This window comes from Strongylocentrotus purpuratus, unplaced genomic scaffold, assembly GCF_000002235.5.
Source record: "Strongylocentrotus purpuratus isolate Spur 01 unplaced genomic scaffold, Spur_5.0 spur5_contig_812, whole genome shotgun sequence".
Taxonomy (NCBI): Eukaryota; Metazoa; Echinodermata; class Echinoidea; order Camarodonta; family Strongylocentrotidae; genus Strongylocentrotus; species Strongylocentrotus purpuratus.
This window is the reverse complement of record NW_022145516.1, coordinates 1,720,821-1,740,623: the sequence shown is the minus strand read 5'-3', so window position 1 is coordinate 1,740,623 and position 19,803 is coordinate 1,720,821. Positions and strand designations below refer to the sequence as shown.

The window sequence follows — 19,803 nt, the reverse complement described above, 5'->3', positions numbered from 1 at the left end:
CACTGGCTTCTTTAGAAAAACTTCTTTTTGTTCAGGTCAATCTTCTTTTGTTTTCTACACAAGATTTCCATCTTTGTGTTTATCATTTTGACAAAATTTAATAACAGACGAACGAAAACTTTAGACATGCAATTTTAATTTCAATTCTAATTTCCAATATGCGATGTTGTCTGGACCATGTGAAAAATATGCAGGGTAATGCATATCGATATCTCTTACATCCAGCTTTAATTTTTTTTTAAAGCATTATGTGGATCAATATATATATTTCATGTCTGAATTTCTGACTCACGATGTAACACCTGTACTTGGGTACCTTCACATTTACCTTTTCTTGGGTCTTGCGACTTTTAAAGATGAATTAAACATTGACAGAAAAAGATAAGCAAATTCGATAATTTCAACACAATCAACGCAAAAATGTAATGGAAATCAATCCCTTGCAATGAAGAGGCATCGTTGAGTTACAGGATAGCTTTTTCTTGAATAGCAAGGTAAACCTCGGCAAAACTTGCTATGGGAGTACATGAATGGAGGTGTCTAGATACAAGTATTGAACACCTGTTTTGGGAGGACCCCGCCCCTTTCCTTTGCCAATTTATAGATATGCAACTCGGGCATAGCAGAGCCCTATAAGCCCTATATATATAAGATTAAAGATAACAATTGTTCCAATCAATTATTAAAGATATAGTAAACAAAGAAGATACAATAACTGCCTGATGTGCAGTTTCATCCAATCCAAAGCTTTTTTTTTTTTTTTTAGAGCAAACCAGTTTTTCTCAATTCGCCAGTGCTCACTCAAACGTAAGATTATTCAAACAGCTTTAGTGTTATCCGAATTAATATACTTTTTGTAGCCCTCCTGCATCTAATGTGTGTTAATTATGCATTCAATATATTTGTTTAAATTTGTTTATTATCTATATAAAATTATATACACTTAAAATATTGTATCAAAACATATTATGTTCATGAAAATGTATGATGAAAAAAGACAAAAGATGCAGAAACCAACAAGTCAAATCATAATAAATCATCCATAATTTCAAAAAGGAAAAATAATGCGGATATAGTTAAACTCTAATTTTGGTTTACTTTTTAGACGGACTGTATCATTGTAAAGTAATTGTTAGTAAGATTGTTGGTTTGTAAATATTCTTCCATAAAACCTTGTAGAATAAATGATAAATAAATTAAAACTCTTGCACGGTGTATGGTGTTTAATAATCGTTATGTTGATGTTTCTATGAAAATTGTTTTATAACTTGCAATTAGTATAGCGTATGATTAAAATGTGTTGACGGTTCAGTGTCCTAATACTTAAATTAAAAAAGGAGTACTTACTTTCAAAGATATTATTGATACCCTTCTCGCAATTCCGAATTTCCAACCATCATGACCTGCACAAATTAATGAAAGCAGATATAGTCTTAGTGGAAAGATCAATAAGCGAGCAATAGTGCAAGAGAGTATGGACATGAAAAGAGAAGAATTATCAGTAAATGAGACTAGACAGAAATGTTTGAACTAATAAAGTTCTTTTGAGTTTCTAACTAAATGACAAGCATAGTAATATTACAACCTGCTGTGGTGCCTAATCAGCACTGTAACATCATTCACTTAGTATAAGTACACTTGAAAAGTCCTGAAACTCGCTCTGACGGTGCTAATAAATAACACCCTTAGAGACTTAGTGAAAAATAAGTAGCAAATGTATGGGTGCTGTAACAGGTAGCACATGCACTTGTGCTATAAAAGCAGCACGCAAGAGCAATCAGAATATATCAGCAGCCTAAAGGTGCTATGCATATCTATTTTATCTATTTATTTTCAGTTTTTTTTTTAAACACGGTTGCCTCTTCAGCTTAAAATAAAATGCTGTCCGTGAGGGCCCCGGATGAAATCAATACAAACGATCGTATATCCAAAATAACTAAACAAAATATCCATAATACACAATCGTAATGTAGAACTTACAGCAGGAAGACAAATATTAACAAGAAATTAAAACACATGTATACATACAAATTCAAGTAAGTGACATTCAAACGACTTATAGTATACTTAACAAGTGAAATTGGGAGAGAAACTGACAGAAATATAAATACAAAGTGGGATATGTATGGCGAAGACAAAACAGGTTATAGAAGGAAAGGTGAATGGTAGAGAATGTAGGTAAAAAGTGAGAGAAAACGTGAGAAAGAGATTTAGGGTTAGAGGACAAATAAATAGACAATATGAGAATAACCAAAGAAATTGAGAATTTTGAAGAAAAAAATAACTTCAGAGTGGATTTGAAACCCTCATTAAACAATGATACAGTAACATACACATATAATACAAAGTGAAACTAGAGGCAGTCGAAAGATGGGTGAAACCTGATGGAGGCCCTTTGTTCTGTTTTGAGTATAGTCCTCCAAGTGCTAAAAACAGCACTTCAGTTTTAGAGTGTACTAGAACTACTACATTTACTACTACTACACTGCAAATTAGTTGTCTAATGACAATAGTTGGGTGGTTCTCCCATTAGTCCTTACACAGGGATTGTGTTAAGTTGTGTTAAAACAAAAGCAGCTGTGTAAATTCCTTTCACAACTTAACACAACCCCTACGTAAGGAGTGAACCATCCAACTGGTGTGTGAAGTCGTTACACAACGAATTTGCAGTGTACTACTACAATTATAACCACTACTACTACTTGTGCCACTACCTCTACTACTACTACTTCTACTCCTATCACTCCTACTACAACTACTTTATTACTACTCCCCCTCTGTTTTACCTTTGCTGTTACTGACGTTTACCTCTTACATTCATATCTCTGCTATTTCTACACTTATCCGATTGTTAGTGTTGCAACCAGCGGCAGCAGCAGCAACAGTAGTAGGAGTGGTAGTAGCAGTTTTACAAAGGGTATTACTAATTTAGTTGTTAACTGTGACATTAAACTATCATCGATGGCAGTAATACTGATATACGTAGGTGTAATAGGACAAAAAGTGGTATACGAGTAGTATCATTAGTAGACGTAGTAGTAGTAGTAGTAGTAGTAGTAGTAGTAGTAGTAGTAATGGTAGTAGTAGTAGTCGTAGTAGTAGAAGTAGTAGTGCCCCCCCCCGCGAAAAGAGAGAGAGAGAGAGAGGGGGAGGGAAAGAGGAGAGAAAGGGAAAGAAAGAAGAGGAAGAAGAAACGAAAAGGAAAAAAAAGAAGGATATCAGGGCCCGAAAGAAACTTGCCTGCAAGACTGCGCTTCCTCCTCCTCCCCCCTCCCCCCCCCCCCCCCTCATCCAAAATAATGAGGAAAGGGAAAGAAAAGAGGGAAAAGGTGGATACAGGGAAGGAAAAAAGAGGAATAAAAAAAAAAAGAAGGGGAATAACAGTTGCAATGATTACGCCTACAAGTTGTTGATCGCGGGCACCGAAAGGCCCCTGCATTCCTCCCCCTCCCCCCCCCCAAGCTCAGGGGGGTGAACGCTAATTTTCGTATTTTTTTTTGTCCTCGGAAATGTGAAAAATCGCACCCCCCTCCCCCCCCCCCCCCTTAAGCGCCAGTGGAGGGGGCCCATCTAAAAAAAAAAAAAAAAAAAACGCAATTAGTGAACGGCCAGTGTCACAACAGTTTCAAAATATGCTTATCTAACCAGAGGTTTTAGGCATTTAACTACGGTAGTTAAATTCCTAAAACCCCTGAGCTTCCGGGGGCTCTGCACCCTGAACCCCACCTAGGGGCTTAAGGCGGACTTGAAACTCATCTGACCGTGTTTAAATGCCTAAAACCACTGAGCTTCTGGGGGCTCCGCCCATCGTTCCCACCAGAGGGCCTAAAGCGGGCCCCTGAATGCTTATCTGATCGATATAAAATAGCTCAAATCCCTGAGTTTCAGGGGGTTCATCCCCTGGACTACACGCCAACTAGTTACCTGCCATAGCATGAACAAGGTATAAAAATATGCTCATCTGACCGTAATTAAATGTCCATACCCCCTGAGCTTCTGGGGCTCCGCCCCTTGACCCCCCAAGGGGGTTTGCCCCTAGACCCCACACCAATTTAGGCTACGCTCTACATGATCGTAAATACTTTAGCCTCCCTCACCCAATTTGTAAAACGTTCAGCGGGGCCTGCATGTAAGAGTAGGATGAAGCGGATTTTTGGTCTGCCCCCCCCCCCCCAAAAGAAGAAATAATATGTCCTCTTTACCCCCCCCCCCCCCCCCCCCCGCTTATTCAGCGGCTGGCTGAGTCGTTGTGAAATTTTCCTGCGTACGCCACCGACTACACTAATACTACTAATGATGATAATATAAAGAAAAGATCCTACCGAATAAACATATTGAAACAAATTGAAACAAATATATTAAAATCGCATTGCAGTGTGTTGGAACGAATTTGAAAGTTGTCCAGCACTACATCACGGTAACATTACGGAAACCGCCAATTTGAAGTCGCAATATGTAGGCTATATAGTGATTAGAATTTACAATTTTATTTTATTTTTTTTTTATTTATTTTTTTTTAATTTATTTATTTATTTTTATTTATTATTATTATTATTATTATTATTATTATTATTATTTTTTTTTTTTTTTTTTTTTTGGGGGGGGGGGTAATCCGATTGCGTTCAAACTTTTTCCAGTCTCTCTCTCTCTCTCTCTCTCGCTCCTTTTTTGTTGGGGGGGGGGAGTGAAATGCATTTCCCCCTCTCCCATATCGTTGAAATATTGTGAGAGGATGGGCAATCGTGTTTTTAAATTTTATTAAAAGGATGAGAGGACATGAGCACCTAAACGCTGGCGTATTGATGGGGGGGGGGGGGGGGGGGGGGGGGGTATTTCTAATTCGATACCAGGGATTTACAAATGTTGCAGAAAAGACCTGATTTTCCGGTATTTTTTCTCAATTTCTTTGTAAGTCATACCTTTTGATGCGGTTGTTGGCAAATTAGAAATTCCCAAATTTACAGTCGGGCATAAAAAAAGGACCTTCGGCGGTGCTTTGGGTGCTCATCTGACCGTAATTAAATACCTAAAACCCTTGAGTTTTTATTCTGCCCTCCCCCCCCCCCTTCCAAAGGTATGTGCTCATTACACCATAGTGCCCCTGGAAGGTGAGCCCCCTGGAATGTCCCCCCCCCCCCCCATCCCAAACTGCTTCCGGCGCGCCTGTCCCTTTCTCTCTCTCTCTCTCTCTCTCTCCCTCTCTCTCTCTCTCTCTCTATATATATGTAATATACTTAATTATATATATTAATTCTTTCTCTATGTCTCTCTCTGTATATAGAAAGTGAAAGAAAGAGAGGAAAAGAGAAGAGAGAGAGAGAGAAAAAAAAAGAAAAAAAAGAAAAAGGGGGTATAGCTACAATATACTGTGGGTGTAGCATAGAGATAGCCTGTGTCATCCTTTGCTTGCATCATAATTTCACACTGTCAAAGTCGATCATGAATACAAGTTAACATTTCCATCTGTGAGGAGAGTTATGGTGATTATAAAGGATCGGACAGAGAGTGCAGAGAGAGAGAGAGAGAGACCAAGAGGTGGAACTTATGGACAAGAATGACTTGAAATCAAAAGCAACATCTGCAGGATAAGGGAACTATAGGCAGGCGCGGATCCAGGATTTCTTAGGGGAGGGGGCCCAACTTTTTTTTTTTTTGCTCCCTAAAATTTGAAAATCGCGCCGGCCGAAAAGTCGCTCAGTGGGGGGGGGGGGGGGGGGGGGGGGTTGTGAGCACATTTTTTTTTCAAAATTTCAATTTGCACCCCCCCCCCCCAAAAAAAAGGTAAAAATCACGTGATTTTACATGATTTTTTTCTCAAGGGGGGGGGGGCCCGGCCCCCCCCCCCCTCCTGGATCCGCCACTGACTATAGGAACAACAACATTAAAGGTAAAGACCAGTTTTGGAGAAGAAAACAATCAGGAATAAATACATCGGGCACATCGGGAAAAAAAATAAGACTATTATAGAGCTAATCTTTTTGTGGGAGGCTAGAGCACAGGGAGGAGGAAGACTAACAAAAGGCCTACTGCTGAAAGCAGAATGAGAGATCGGAGAGACAAAACAAGGTAATAAAATCATTAATTTACGACATAATTATGGACATGAATGAATATTGCTTATTTGAATTAAGTGGACTCTACAAATAATATCTTTTTCCATTTGATAAAATGAAAATGGAAGATTATCACATTTTATTTTCTATAATGGTCACATGAATATAGTATCTCTTCTTGAATTATAGAAAGTGACCACTTAGCTAGCACCTGTCTCGCAAAAGATCAGAGTTCCTCTTATTTATCGCATCCCCAGTGACTCTACTCCGCAATCTCGCATGGCGCCATCCCCGTAATACAACACACAAGTGTGGTAACTGCAATAGTGTGGTACACGTACGATGGATAGGACGTGAACACACACTAATGTGAAGACGCACGGCACTTGTGCACAGCATCTACATGCATTACCAATCAATCCGCTGCAACTTGTTGACTGATACGGCAAGTGAAAACAAACAGGTAGTTATTTATTGATTTTAATTATAAAATACGTTTGTATTACAATGGATATTTGATTTATGATATGAAACATTGTTAAATGTCCTTGCCATGGGGAAATGTATTTGATTATGTTGTATGTTCAGCGCTAGCGGACAACGCGTCTCCGTGAGAGAGCGAAGGGGGTGACAATGTACGGAAGTATATCTCTGTGTGTACACCTCGTCATCGCATCCCCGTGAAAGTTGTGACTTCACAGATGGTGTACACTGTACGTGCGTGCTTGTGAGGGCACTTTCGTGCGATGTGATTCCAAGACGGGAGAGCAATGGACTGCGATTAGATGAGAATGGAACGTACGTTGCATTTGATGCGTGTTTAAATGCATATAGATCTAGTCTAAATAGGTTTGTGCTGGTACATATGCAAATGAATGAAAAATGCATTTTCAAAAGCCATTTTGTTAAAGACTGTGTCAGTGGGTGATCACATTGATTGCAGCAGCTATTTTGGATAATTATAATTTGGTGAAGATGACTGATATATATGGCCATTAAATTGTGTTGCTATGGTGATGGTGATGGTGGTGATGATAATTTGGTGATGGAATTGTCTCTGAGAGTTAATTATCTGAAGATATGTTAGATTATTATGATGAGTTAGGATTGATTAATGACGACCGGGGTATAATTTTGAGATATATTCATTTTATTGTTCATCAAAGTGTATTTCCATGCAATTCCTTCCATTGGATTACTATCACAGTATCACTACCCCCCTAAGTCCGCGGTGTAAAGTCAATACGGGCCGATATTTTATGTATTACAAGCCGGACTTTGTTGCGTGAAAAGTACCCCTTTACCAGAGATTTTGAGAACATGAATGTGGTCCCTCCGTTCCTGAGTTGGGGGGGGGGGGGGGGAGGGGAGGGTGGAGCCTCAAATATATAACTGTAAATTTAGTATGTAATAATAATAATATTCCACATTTACATAGCACTTAATTGACTATGACTCTAAGCGCTTTACAGATTAAAGTATTAGCCCAGTCATCAGATTCAGGCTTACCCACACACAATGTATGCACATTCTCCACTCCCCGGGGAGCACTTCAGCCAGGCACCATTTTTACAGATCCTCACGATGCTGAGCAAATTAGATTAAATGTTCGCATCCTACCTGGTACTGTACCCATTTAACACCTGGGTGGAGAGTGGATATTAAACTACTTGCCATTATAATACTTATCACAGCACTTCTTAAAATGGGGACAACTAATATACTCAGGCAAATATCAACCTATATTATATATTGCTTAAAACACAAATGGGTATATAAACATTTTTGCTAAAAGCAAAGCATCATTTATTATATGCCTATCAATGTAGTTTTTATTGCAAAATCTCCACTATTGGGTAGTTTATATGTGAATAGTTATGTTGTTGTTGTTGCTCTTAGTGTATTAACAGAAGGGGGCAGACCAGAAACGATCCAAAGGAGATTAAAAATTGGCTCCAGAAGTTCTGAACAGAAGAACTTGATATATGTTCATCTTACAGTTATATCACTGATTTTCAATTTGTAAAAGCAGTTACGGAATATCTGTAGTCACCCAAATTCCCTGGCACTGTGATATTATTTGATGTACTTGGTCATTTACATGTACATGTATGTGAATCTGCCTGTAAACTGGAGGATCAATAAATGTACAGGTGAATGAATGCATGTTATTATACCCAACTACAGTTTATACAAGAAAATGCATAATTTCTGTATTTTCCTTCTTTGAGTAACCTGAAATTGAGATATAACATAGTAGAGGTGTCGTGGACGAGTGGATATGTCACTGCACTGTGGATCACAAGGTCCGCGGTTCAAGTCCCACCGCGGCACTAATGTCCTTTGGCAAGACATTGATCTACATTTGCCACTCTCCACCCAGGTGTTAAATTGGTACCCAGTAGGATGGGAAAGCTAATGTGCTTAGATTAGCAAGTGTGCGCTTGTAAAAATGATGCACTGGCTGGAATGCTCCCCAGGGAGTGGAAAATGTGCATACATTGTGTGCGGGTAAGCCTGAATCCGATGACCGGGTTAATAATATGATTGCAGGGCCCTCATGGAGAACAGTATGAATACTGATGAGGCTACCCTGGGTAAACAAGACATATTATTATTATTATTATTATTATTATAGATGATGACATGTTTCCTCATCATATGATTGTGTGAAAGCGTATATGACCAGGCATTTATTTTGCCTAACGCGTATTTATCCAGTAGTAATGACTGGTCATTATCAACATCATGTTATAAAACATCACTTTATTAAACAAATAAAACATCATTTAATTAAACGAATAAAACATAATCTTATAAAACAATTAATTTACATCAATTTGTTCGGCATTAGTATAATTACCCAAACTCAGTACCTTCAAAACAGTCAAAACTTTCACCTCGGGCTTGTTAGACTGTTCGAAAGGTACATCATGTGGGTAATTGTTACTAATGCCCTCACTGATGTGTATTATTTGTATACTTTCATTGACAATGCGATTCATTTCAGTCTTTCTTGCAGGAGCCTAACAACCCTTCAAGCCACAATGACAGTCTCTAGATCTTTTCCATGACTGATTTCCTCTCTGGACTATGACAGCGCCCATGACAGCCCTCGGTATGGGAAACCAACGATACTTTGACGTCTACCTGGACGACCCCAGTTCCAGTGAAGATGAATACGTTGACCTCAGTCGACCTTTGATGTCCCCAAGGAAGTTTGCTCGCAGAATACCCGCACGCCCCACCCCGGTGAAGACGAACACGCCAGACACAAAACTACCAAAAAGGAAGCCGGTATGGTACTTTAAGAGGAAGAAGGATTGCCTCCAGGCTTTCTATGTTGTCATGATCATTATGGTGATTGTTCTATTTGCCTTAGTTTTGATGAGGATCTTGAAGGATGCCGCCAAACACCGGACCAGTGATGACGAAGATACAAATCATCTATCTGCCATTGCCTCATTCGGGAACTTTGCCATGGGTAGGCCTTTTGGGATCGGCATGCCGATTAAACCCTCGGAAAAACCCACTGTGTCTTCCAATTTGAAAGAACCTCCAAAGACCCCCACTGTTGCTAGTCAAGATGAAGATGAACCATCCAAAGCTGATGCTGCTAACCCTCAGGAAGAGCCTCAAAGAACAGTACTACCTTGTACCAAGTACACTCTCCAGGATGTCTGGATCCAGAACATTCCACAGCTACAGATAGAGTCAGGCATCAGACTCTTGGATGTCAACCAAGACAGTGTGCTTGATGTGATCATAGGATTTGCAACAGGTAAAGCTTCATGACCACAATTAAATTCCTCCTTTAACATTTCCTGTTAAGCCAAATAAAAAAGGAGGAGGCCCTTGTTTGTCTTTTTTCAAAATGGCTGCTCAAAATGGCCGCTCGGCATGTTTTAATCCATGAAAGACAAAAAAAATATATAAAAAATAGGAGGCGGCCCCAAAAAAGGAAGTGGGCGGACGGGGACGCTAAACATGTTATATGTTTTAATGGTCTTAGCTTTTGAAAAAAATTGTGTTGACAAAAATGGTCAGAAATGTTATCGAAGCAAAGTTACATGGTTAGGTATAATTATTACATTGGATATGGCTGCTTTCCCCTGTCAGCAGGCAGGTAAAATAACATCACCAATCACAATAACAACCTTTGCTTGTCTGCAGATGCCAATTCATATTTTGCTCATCTGTACCTGATGTATCTTTTTGATGTTTATAATTTGTAATCGTGTACTGACATGCAAATGAAACAAATTTCCAATCATTGGACAATAAATTTGAATATGAATATAATATATGAATATGTTCTATCTATTTCAAGGGGATTATACCATGTACCGGTATTTAGATGTGTTCAGGTCCTGGAGAGTATCATTTGCCATGTCCCTTGTATTGGAATTTAGAGCTATGGATTCCTTGCTTGCTTACGTTACCAGGGTGGTCCAGAAATAAAAATTTAAACGTATAAAATTGGAACGAAGAAAGAGTATGAAGTGATGTATGCGAAGCATGGAGGTTCTTTGTGGCTAGGCTCCAGGGCCCGTTTTCAATTCAATACTAAGCATAAGTAAGAAATTTACTAAGCTGGCTAAGTTAAGTAATTTACTTATGTCGTATTCAAATCGCATTTTAGAATGATACTTACGTAAGACAAAATCTAAGTAAAGTACTTAATGATAAGCATTGTGACGTCATACGGTCAATTAAAATTAATGCGCAATTGATGCGTTGCAATAAATGCGCGCAGATATAATTGTGCGCAGGTTATAATACTGCGTAACTGAGAAAACCATTATGCCTGCCAATCAAGGACTCCAAATAAATGTAATTGGCTTAAGTCTGGTATGGAGATTTTGCTTAGTTTTAGGGTAAAATACGTAGCCAAAAGTGTGAATTGAATACCAAAATTGGCTAAGTATATTATCTAATCCAAATGCTAAGTAAAAAGCTTAAATTTTGTACTTAAGTATTGAATTGAATACGGGCCCTGGGCAATGCAATCGTATGACCAGAATTGATATTTACCTTTAAATTCAACTGATTTTCTGCAGATGTCGGTTCATATTTTGCTGACGAGTACCTAGGCAGATAGACGTACAATACATTTTTCATCTTTATAATATTGTTAAACTTTCTTTTCCAACATATCAAAAAGCAGAACCATACTATTCAGTTTACAAATAAACATCTGTTATTCAATTATTATAACAATGCAATTTGAAAACAATCAATAATATATTTATCTTAAATAAAAGACATCATGGGTAAATTATTTAGTTTGATTTGTGGTCGTTAATTTGCATTTTTTTTGTCAATATTGTAATTTAAATTTTTTTTTTTTTTTTTAAAGGTTTATACTATTAAATGCCTATTATTTTTTACTTGGTTTTGATTTGAAGTATTTATTTTGTCATATGATCTTGTTCAGTTAGCTTGTGTAACTGGCTTTTGTTTTTACTATAATTCGTATATTTTCATTTAGTTCATGAAAACAACCCTTAGGCTGGAGCAAGTTACCGTGTTTACATAAATAACTGATATGAAATGATAGGTAAACAAAATATTGACAGTTTGCTTACCTGTAGATGAAAACAGCACAATGTGTCAACTCCGATGATGGATCGAAACAGGTAATGGACCTGGCTTCAAGTAGCTCCCAACCATCTAAAATATACCAAACGTTTTTTTGTTGTGGTTACATTTCAACGCCATTATGTCATGGAAACAACTTTAGAAGGTAATCCTAACAAAAATGAACTTAAAATGATAAGAGGAAAAACTTATGCATACCATTACATGAAAACCCGAAAATTAAATCTGTTTCACTTCATATATTCGCTAGACCATTTGGAATAATTATACGACAACAACAATTTCGAAGAGCCAGGTTATTCCTTATGTTATCTCTTGTTTTGATCATTCCTTATGCATTTCATTGTTTTTTAAACTTATTTCACTTTTAACCAATACCAAATAACCAATGTTTTATCTCTTTTTAGGAAAAATTATATGTCCATATGTTTTGTAAACAAATCACCAAAATGAGCGATTTTCGTGATGAAATGCTTAGATAAAAGGGCATGTGACTTTGTAACTGTACGTCCGATTTTCAAACATATTGTTTTAAAAGATGAGTAAGACTCGAAAGAAAGAAGTCACGATATGAACAATTTATACCTGCCGTGGTTCCGGAGTAGTCGCTAAATTACTAGAGGGGGTCAAATTGACCCCCCCCCCCCCCAGGTTAGGGTTAAGTTCCTTTTTTCACATGCAATTTTGAAATAATAAATGCAATACAAACTTATACTGTGAAGATGTGTTTATTGTTTATGAATATCATTTTTGTTAATATGCTATGTTTTGTTAATAAAGAGATAGGGTCGCTAAAAAGTGGTATCGGGTTTTAGAACGCTCAAGCTCATGAATAAATGTTGGATGCCTTGAGATTACCTGATTCACAATATGGACACAGTTGCCTACGTTAAGAATGACATAAACAATTTCACGAAACTAACACCAGCAGGTAATACTCTCACAACCTAGGTTACAACGTTGAAACAGGATCATACTATCCCTATATGTAATCCTGAATTTTCAAAAACACAATATGTTTGTGTAACAGGGTTCTTAGGGAGTAGTTGTCCTAGGGGAAATTTTCCGGGGGCAATTGTCCTAGGGGTGGTTGTCTCTAGGGGGATTATCCGGGGGGAATTTTCCGGGGGGTAATTGTCCTTTGGGGTAATTTTCTCGGGGGGGGGGGGAGGGTTGCCTATGGTGTAATTATGCTGATTCTTCAAATCACCTGTTTGTGTAATACTCACCTGATTTCTGCTGGAAAATTAGAAAATCTCCCTCATCTTTCAAATCATCTTCACTAAGAGTCTTCAAAAGGGTATTGCTTGTGGACCCCTCAGCGCAGATGATGAGATCAACATGGATCTTGTCTTTGCCGTTTTTCACATCGATTCCTGCACATTTCTCTGTCTTAGCTTTAATTGTCCTAGTCTGTTTATTGCTGTTATTTTCACTAAGTTCTGTGGTCGCCTTGGAAGGTTTTTCCTCTACTTTACGAACTTTAGGTCGGTCCGGCAAAAGTTTCACGAAGGACTGCATTGTGCTGACCACATGGTCATCACTCATAGGATCCTCAGCTTCACAGAACAGGACATAGGCTGAACACTCAACTACAGTGGGTTGTTTCTTCTTGAAAATTTCCTCACGGTCTTTGGTTATCTCCACCCCAGTAGCAATGACTGCAACACGATCACTACCTGCAGAAATGAATGACAACATATGTTAATCGATCATTTATAACTTATACACATTGAAAGATTGCAACCGATATGTACTACTACTTGAACTCTGCCTAATTTGTGTAAAAAGCATATCCCGTCACTCACTAAAATGTAATGTTTGTAATGTAGGTGAAACAATCCGTCTTATTAACAAATGGTTTCGTCCCATTTGCCAAACGCTGTGTTTTAAAAAGTGTGCTGCAAATGGGTTTGTATATGAATAAATATTATCACAAGTGGTTGTACGCAGTGCTAGCGTTCGAAATCAGTCGGTGTCACGGCGAGGTGCGTCTGCGTGAAACCCTGTGTGTAAGACAAATCTCGCCTGGTGGTATAAGTCTAGCAAACACATCTAGCGATTCTGCAAGCGAGAAATGTCTCCAAGATTGGCGTTATAAGTCTGTAATTTGCGAAAAGTGTCCACTGGTCAATTATTCACGGCTAACAAAAATAACAAACAACCAAATTTGCGTTTATGTCGTGGCTTTATTAACATTTTGAGATGGACGCTTATTTTGCACATTTTGATTTTCTGGGTGTCATAACAAAATAACACAGATATATTGAATCATAAAAAATGCTTACAAATGCAATGCTAGGCCCCCCGCCTATGAAATCGAGTGATGCCTAGGCTAAACTTATATACATTAAGTCATTATATCAGCCCCCCGCCTATAAAATCGAGTGATGCCTAAAGTTATGCTAGGCCCCCCCCCCCCCCCGCCTATGAAATCGAGTGATGCCTAGGCTAAACTTATATACATTAAGTCATTATATCAGCCCCCCGCCTATAAAATCGAGTGATGCCTAAAGTTATAGAATATAGATGTATATATATACCAGCCTCTCCGCCTGTAAGATCGGATGATGCCTAAGATTAAAGCGTGACACCCTGAGTTTGAAAATGTGTAGGTACAACTAGGTCCCCCCGCATTCAAATCGAATGGGGGCCGGAAAACTAAGAATTGACATGCGAACAAATTCGACTGAATATACATTGGCAACCCCCTCGCATGTAAAAATTGAGTGGGGTCGAAAATTATCGGATGACAATTATTGATCAATAAACTTATCAGTACCATGTGATTAGTGATTTACCCATACAAAACCGGGTAGGGGCGAAACCCAATGGGAAAAATTCCCCTACGGCCCACTTTCTTTGTGCACGACGCAAGTTGATGTGCGACCAGGCCAAATGCCCCCGGCTCTGCATTAACTTCATAAATCACTGACCAATTTATTACATAAACCCTATCCGTACCTTTCATACCTTAAACCCTAAATCCTTTCCGTACTAATACGTATACCTTGGCTACTTCGAACCACCAAGCAATACTTAATTTATGCCACTAATATACTAAAAATACTTTTATTGGTGGAGCTAATGGGGAGGTGGTGGGAATGTTTTAGACTCCGTAAATTTTTCTTCTTGTCCATTCAAAATGAAAGCCATAACTAGAATGAAAGCCCCTTCGTGCTATTTTTAATTTGCTGGCGGTATTTTCCGCGCTTGCTTGATAAGCGTACATACGCTTGTACATTTCCTTCCAATGTAATACAAAGTATTACATTTCCTAGCGCGTGAATTTCCCTCAAAAATGTAAACAACCTCTTGACCTACATTTTGTCAGCCTGTCAATAAACCATTTTAAATCGTTGTCTACTCTTTAAATTTTATTATTCACGGCTAACAAAAATAACAAACAACCAAATTTGCGTTTATGTCGTGGCTTTATTAACATTTTGAGATGGACGCTTATTTTGCACATTTTGATTTTCTGGGTGTCATAACAAAATAACACAGATATATTGAATCATAAAAAATGCTTACAAATGCAATGCTAGGCCCCCCGCCTATGAAATCGAGTGATGCCTAGGCTAAACTTATATACATTAAGTCATTATATCAGCCCCCCGCCTATAAAATCGAGTGATGCCTAAAGTTATGCTAGGCCCCCCCCGCCTATGAAATCGAGTGATGCCTAGGCTAAACTTATATACATTAAGTCATTATATCAGCCCCCCGCCTATAAAATCGAGTGATGCCTAAAGTTATAGAATATAGATGTATATATATACCAGCCTCTCCGCCTGTAAGATCGGATGATGCCTAAGATTAAAGCGTGACACCCTGAGTTTGAAAATGTGTAGGTACAACTAGGTCCCCCCGCATTCAAATCGAATGGGGGCCGGAAAACTAAGAATTGACATGCGAACAAATTCGACTGAATATACATTGGCAACCCCCTCGCATGTAAAAATTGAGTGGGGTCGAAAATTATCGGATGACAATTATTGATCAATAAACTTATCAGTACCATGTGATTAGTGATTTGGAGGCATAATTTGACAAATTACCGCCAAACGAGAATATATTTATATATGATCGGCCGCCAAATCACAACGTTGTCATCAAACGATTTTTGTGCACTAAGGGAATATCTATGCTCAACTATTTACACTTTGGTGGAATTAACATTTCAATTGGCCAAATTAACCAATGTACATGTACAAGCATGTACCTTTTCGCCCTTAAGCTAATTTATAACCCTATAACAGACTACAGAGTATCGTAATAACTTATCTCTACAACACCGGCACATCATTATGCCTAATTCATTCCCCTCAAAGAAGTGACTAAACCGTTAATGCCCATTTCGAAATGAAGCATTCGCAAAACTGGTCATTTACCAATGTCCACCTAAACCTGCCCCATATAACCATTATTTACTCTCCACAACTTTGTTTCTCCCAAAATAAGGCACTCTTATCCCAACAACAAAAACATGATCTTGCGGTGCCGGACTCAAACTTTTTTGCAGAATTTACTTTGCAACCCGAACAGACTTAAACATTGAAATATAAGAACGCTGAAATATAAGAACACTGAACTATAAGAACATTGAAATATAAGAACAAACAACGTGTTTTGTAACATTATCATTGTTTAACTACTTGGAAGAACCGAGATAGGACAGGCCCTCCTTCAGGTCAGTAATAAACCTGTCCAAACCCTCATTGGAGAGATGCAATCCGTCCGGCCTATATAAAGCCCTATCCTTATGCCTTATGTCGGGGTGTGGAATGGCCTTTCCCCCATTCCTGCCGGCCAAGACGCGAGCGTATCGGTTCGTGGCCCTCCTTCTATCGTCTAATTTTCCCTGCTCTTCCGGAGTACAGCATTTATATTCTACCCGTTCTAGGATGTCAGACCATATTATTGTCGACTCAGTGTTCGATGTGATTAATCTGTTCACCGCATTCGCCATCGCCCTCCTCGAACATCCCTCTATGTCATTCGTGCCCACGTTTAACACTAAAACGGTCGGCTTCGTCAGGCCACTGGTAATCGACTCTAGCCATGCGTTTGTTTGGTCCAAGCGAAGGCCCCGCTTTCCAGCCCAATGGATGACCGTCCCATATCGGCGCAGTCAGTCCGCTCCGCCCTGCGATGGGCCCAGAAAACGATAAAGTCGCCTACTATCCATAGTTGTTCTGTGGACAAAATAAGAAAAGAGGACTGGGCAGCATTTTGTATTCCAAAGAACATGCGTTAATGTGAACTTGAAATCCCATTGTGTTTTCTTGCTCTTGTTCTGCATGTATGTTTGTTGTCTGCTTGACTTCGTTTTCATTTTCATGTTGTAGCACCATTATTATTATTATTGCTATTATTATTATTAGCTTATTTAACCTCTCGAGGCGAGGGACTTATTCCTCTGTGTGTTGTACATATATTCATTCCTGTGTATGCGGCCTCACCCTTACTATTATTGGCCCCAGACACGTTAACCTCATCATTCACTCTGTTATATTTTGTACGTATACCTGGCGAATCAAATCAAATCAAATCAAATCAAATCAACCCCAACGGTACTTTGCAACATTGCTCATATTTAAACAACCATATCAAGCCTTATATATCTGCGATGCGCGGAGGAAGCCCATCGACCCATGTGCTGTATTTGGGCGTCCGAGCAGCCCGCCATAGCAGCGGTTGTAGCCGCACCTATACGAAAAGAATGGGAGGAAAACTTCGCCGCCAACATATCTCTGTATGACATGCATCTCTTTATCATGGCACTGAACTCATGCCTGGTGAGAGGGAGTGAACCATATGAGCAAAAGAAAGCCTCCCCACTTCCCGGGCGCATTTTCAAATATCTAAGGACCGCCTTTACGGGACAACTACCCGCCTCAATTTCGTGTATTGAAATGGTGCAACCGTTTCCCCTCGGATCAGTTTTTGATTCCCTTTATAGAGAGCTTCACCCGGCGATGTGGTGCACTGCCGGTGACTGCCACGTCCGTGAAACGCAGCATTCGATCCCGCCTATGCCGTGATACCACTGTGAATTCACTAATTCGTAAAAAACCATAAAATGCCAAACAAAATGCGGCAGAGTATAATAACACTTCATAAGTGCTAACACAAACATGTTCCAAATCGGTCAACATTTGGTTCAAAACGGGTAATGTGATAGGATGCCTAGCGTCTCTCCTTGATGTGCGGCGCTTGCATCCCTCGACTAATCGTACTGCTGACGAAAGGCGGAGGAGCGAGGCCCATGGGACGCAACCACCATCAACCACAATTCAGCATCCACGCTTGCCCAAGATCGCCCGGGCAGTCGCGCTTGCTTTAGCCTAAACTGTATATCATACTCTCTCCACCCAAGGCCCCCAAATGCTCTAGAAGCGTGTCTAATCAAATCCATATATTTGATGAGCTCTCTGCTTCGCTCGATGTGCTTCTCCAAATAAATAGACACAAACACCAGGAACACGGATGTCCAATGCTCCACCGAAAATATGCCTTCATTCTTTGCCCGAGGTTGGAATTGCAACCAGAGCCCAGATTCAGACTGCCGCAGACTAAATCCGGCTTCACCTAGCTCTTGGGATGCCCCACTATCACTCCGTGCATAAGCATTCTGTTTGAGAAGCAAGGCTAAATCAATAAATTCACTCCTCCAAATTCTCTCCTTGAGCGACATTGCCACTTCGGAACCCAACGGATCAGCCGCGCTCATAAACGGCACCGGTGACCCCACCACGGAAGGGGGTACTGGCGGCGCAGTCCGCTCCGCCATATTACCCTCGCATGAAGCCTGCCCAACCGATTGAGCCTGCAATGAAATCTCCGATTGCTCCCTCACAGAGGGCACCGACTCTCGTGCGATAATCTCCGGCCATAATATGGCCGCGCGCCTACCAGTACTGATATCAGGTACATCATTGCCACTAGCTCTAGATCTACAAATGATGTTAGGGTTGAACTCACCGCCCTGATCGTCGGCGCCGCTGGGGCCCACTCCGACAGGCGTTGACGTTGCCTTCGCCCTTGCCCTCGGACTTTTCCTCGCCTGACTTGGGGGTAACGCTGCATCCGCTCTCGGATTCTCCGCCTGACTTGGAGGTAACGTTGCCCTGGGCGCCGTCTCGCCACCCCTCTTCCTCCCGGCCACGGATTTCTTCTTCGCTTTTGGCATGATCGCCAACGTACTCCTGCCAGTAGAGATGCGAACAAGGCCACTAACACTAACAGTTCAAGTTGATAATGATATGGACTCTCCTTTCTAATCGGGCCCAACGACAAAGGCCAGCCCAAAACCCGAATATAATCCCGCTGGTCGCTCACGAAAAAATAAATAATTCAGCGTTATATATCCAACTAATTATTCCAGTGCAGTGCTAACGTTAGTATTAATCCAAATCCTCTAATAATGTTTTAGACTCCGTAAATTTTTCTTCTTGTCCATTCAAAATGAAAGCCATAACTAGAATGAAAGCCCCTTCGTGCCATTTTTAATTTGCTGGCGGTATTTTCCGCGCTTGCTTGATAAGCGTACATACGCTTGTACATTTCCTTCCAATGTAATACAAAGTATTACATTTCCTAGCGCGTGAATTTCCCTCAAAAATGTAAACAACCTCTTGACCTACATTTTGTCAGCCTGTCAATAAACCATTTTAAATCGTTGTCTACTCTTTAAATTTTATTAACGTAATTTTGATAACAAAAAGGAACCAAATCATACTCATCAAATTGTAGAGAATATTATGAAACTTATAGTTTGTTTTCAACCCATGCCCCCTCCCTCTCGCCTCCCCCTAATAAATCCATAAATGTATAAAGCTTATTGACTTAACAAATCGAGTAAGATGTAAATGTAGATGTTAATGTATTCCTAATCCTGCTCACGACAATTATTCACGTTATTTTACCGGAAATATTTACATTTCATTGTGTGTCATAATACGGTGATATTTTAATTATTGAAGGGTAACGCGTGTAATGTAAAATGTGTGAATTTTAATATATTTCTAATCAAACGCACTGCAGTTATTCGCCGGTCACAGCCATAACGTTATTTGCCTCAGTATGTATAGTCACGAGACAAGTCTGAAATATTAGACTGGGCACGCGGAAATGAGGTGATACG

General features: G+C 39.6%; 1 protein-coding gene across 1 annotated transcript; it reads left to right on the top strand.

The window, feature by feature from the left end:
- Positions 1-6,410: 6,410 nt before the first annotated feature.
- LOC105437477 lies at positions 6,411-11,154 on the top strand. The gene is made up of 3 exons (XM_011664116.2): positions 6,411-6,516; positions 9,064-9,834; positions 11,114-11,154. The coding sequence occupies exons 2-3, from the start codon at positions 9,147-9,149 to the stop codon at positions 11,152-11,154; spliced, it is 729 nt and encodes a 242-aa protein (XP_011662418.1). The 5' UTR covers positions 6,411-6,516; positions 9,064-9,146.
- The last annotated feature ends 8,649 nt before the right edge of the window (positions 11,155-19,803 follow it).

Bases quoted from the DNA above. Each gene is read 5' to 3' on its own strand.
- LOC105437477 (XM_011664116.2), top strand. From the start codon at position 9,147: ATGACAGCGCCCATGACAGCCCTCGGTATGGGAAACCAACGATACTTT. The intron at 9,835-11,113 runs GTAAAGCTTCAT...GATTTTCTGCAG, and splicing joins GATCATAGGATTTGCAACAG to ATGTCGGTTCATATTTTGCT.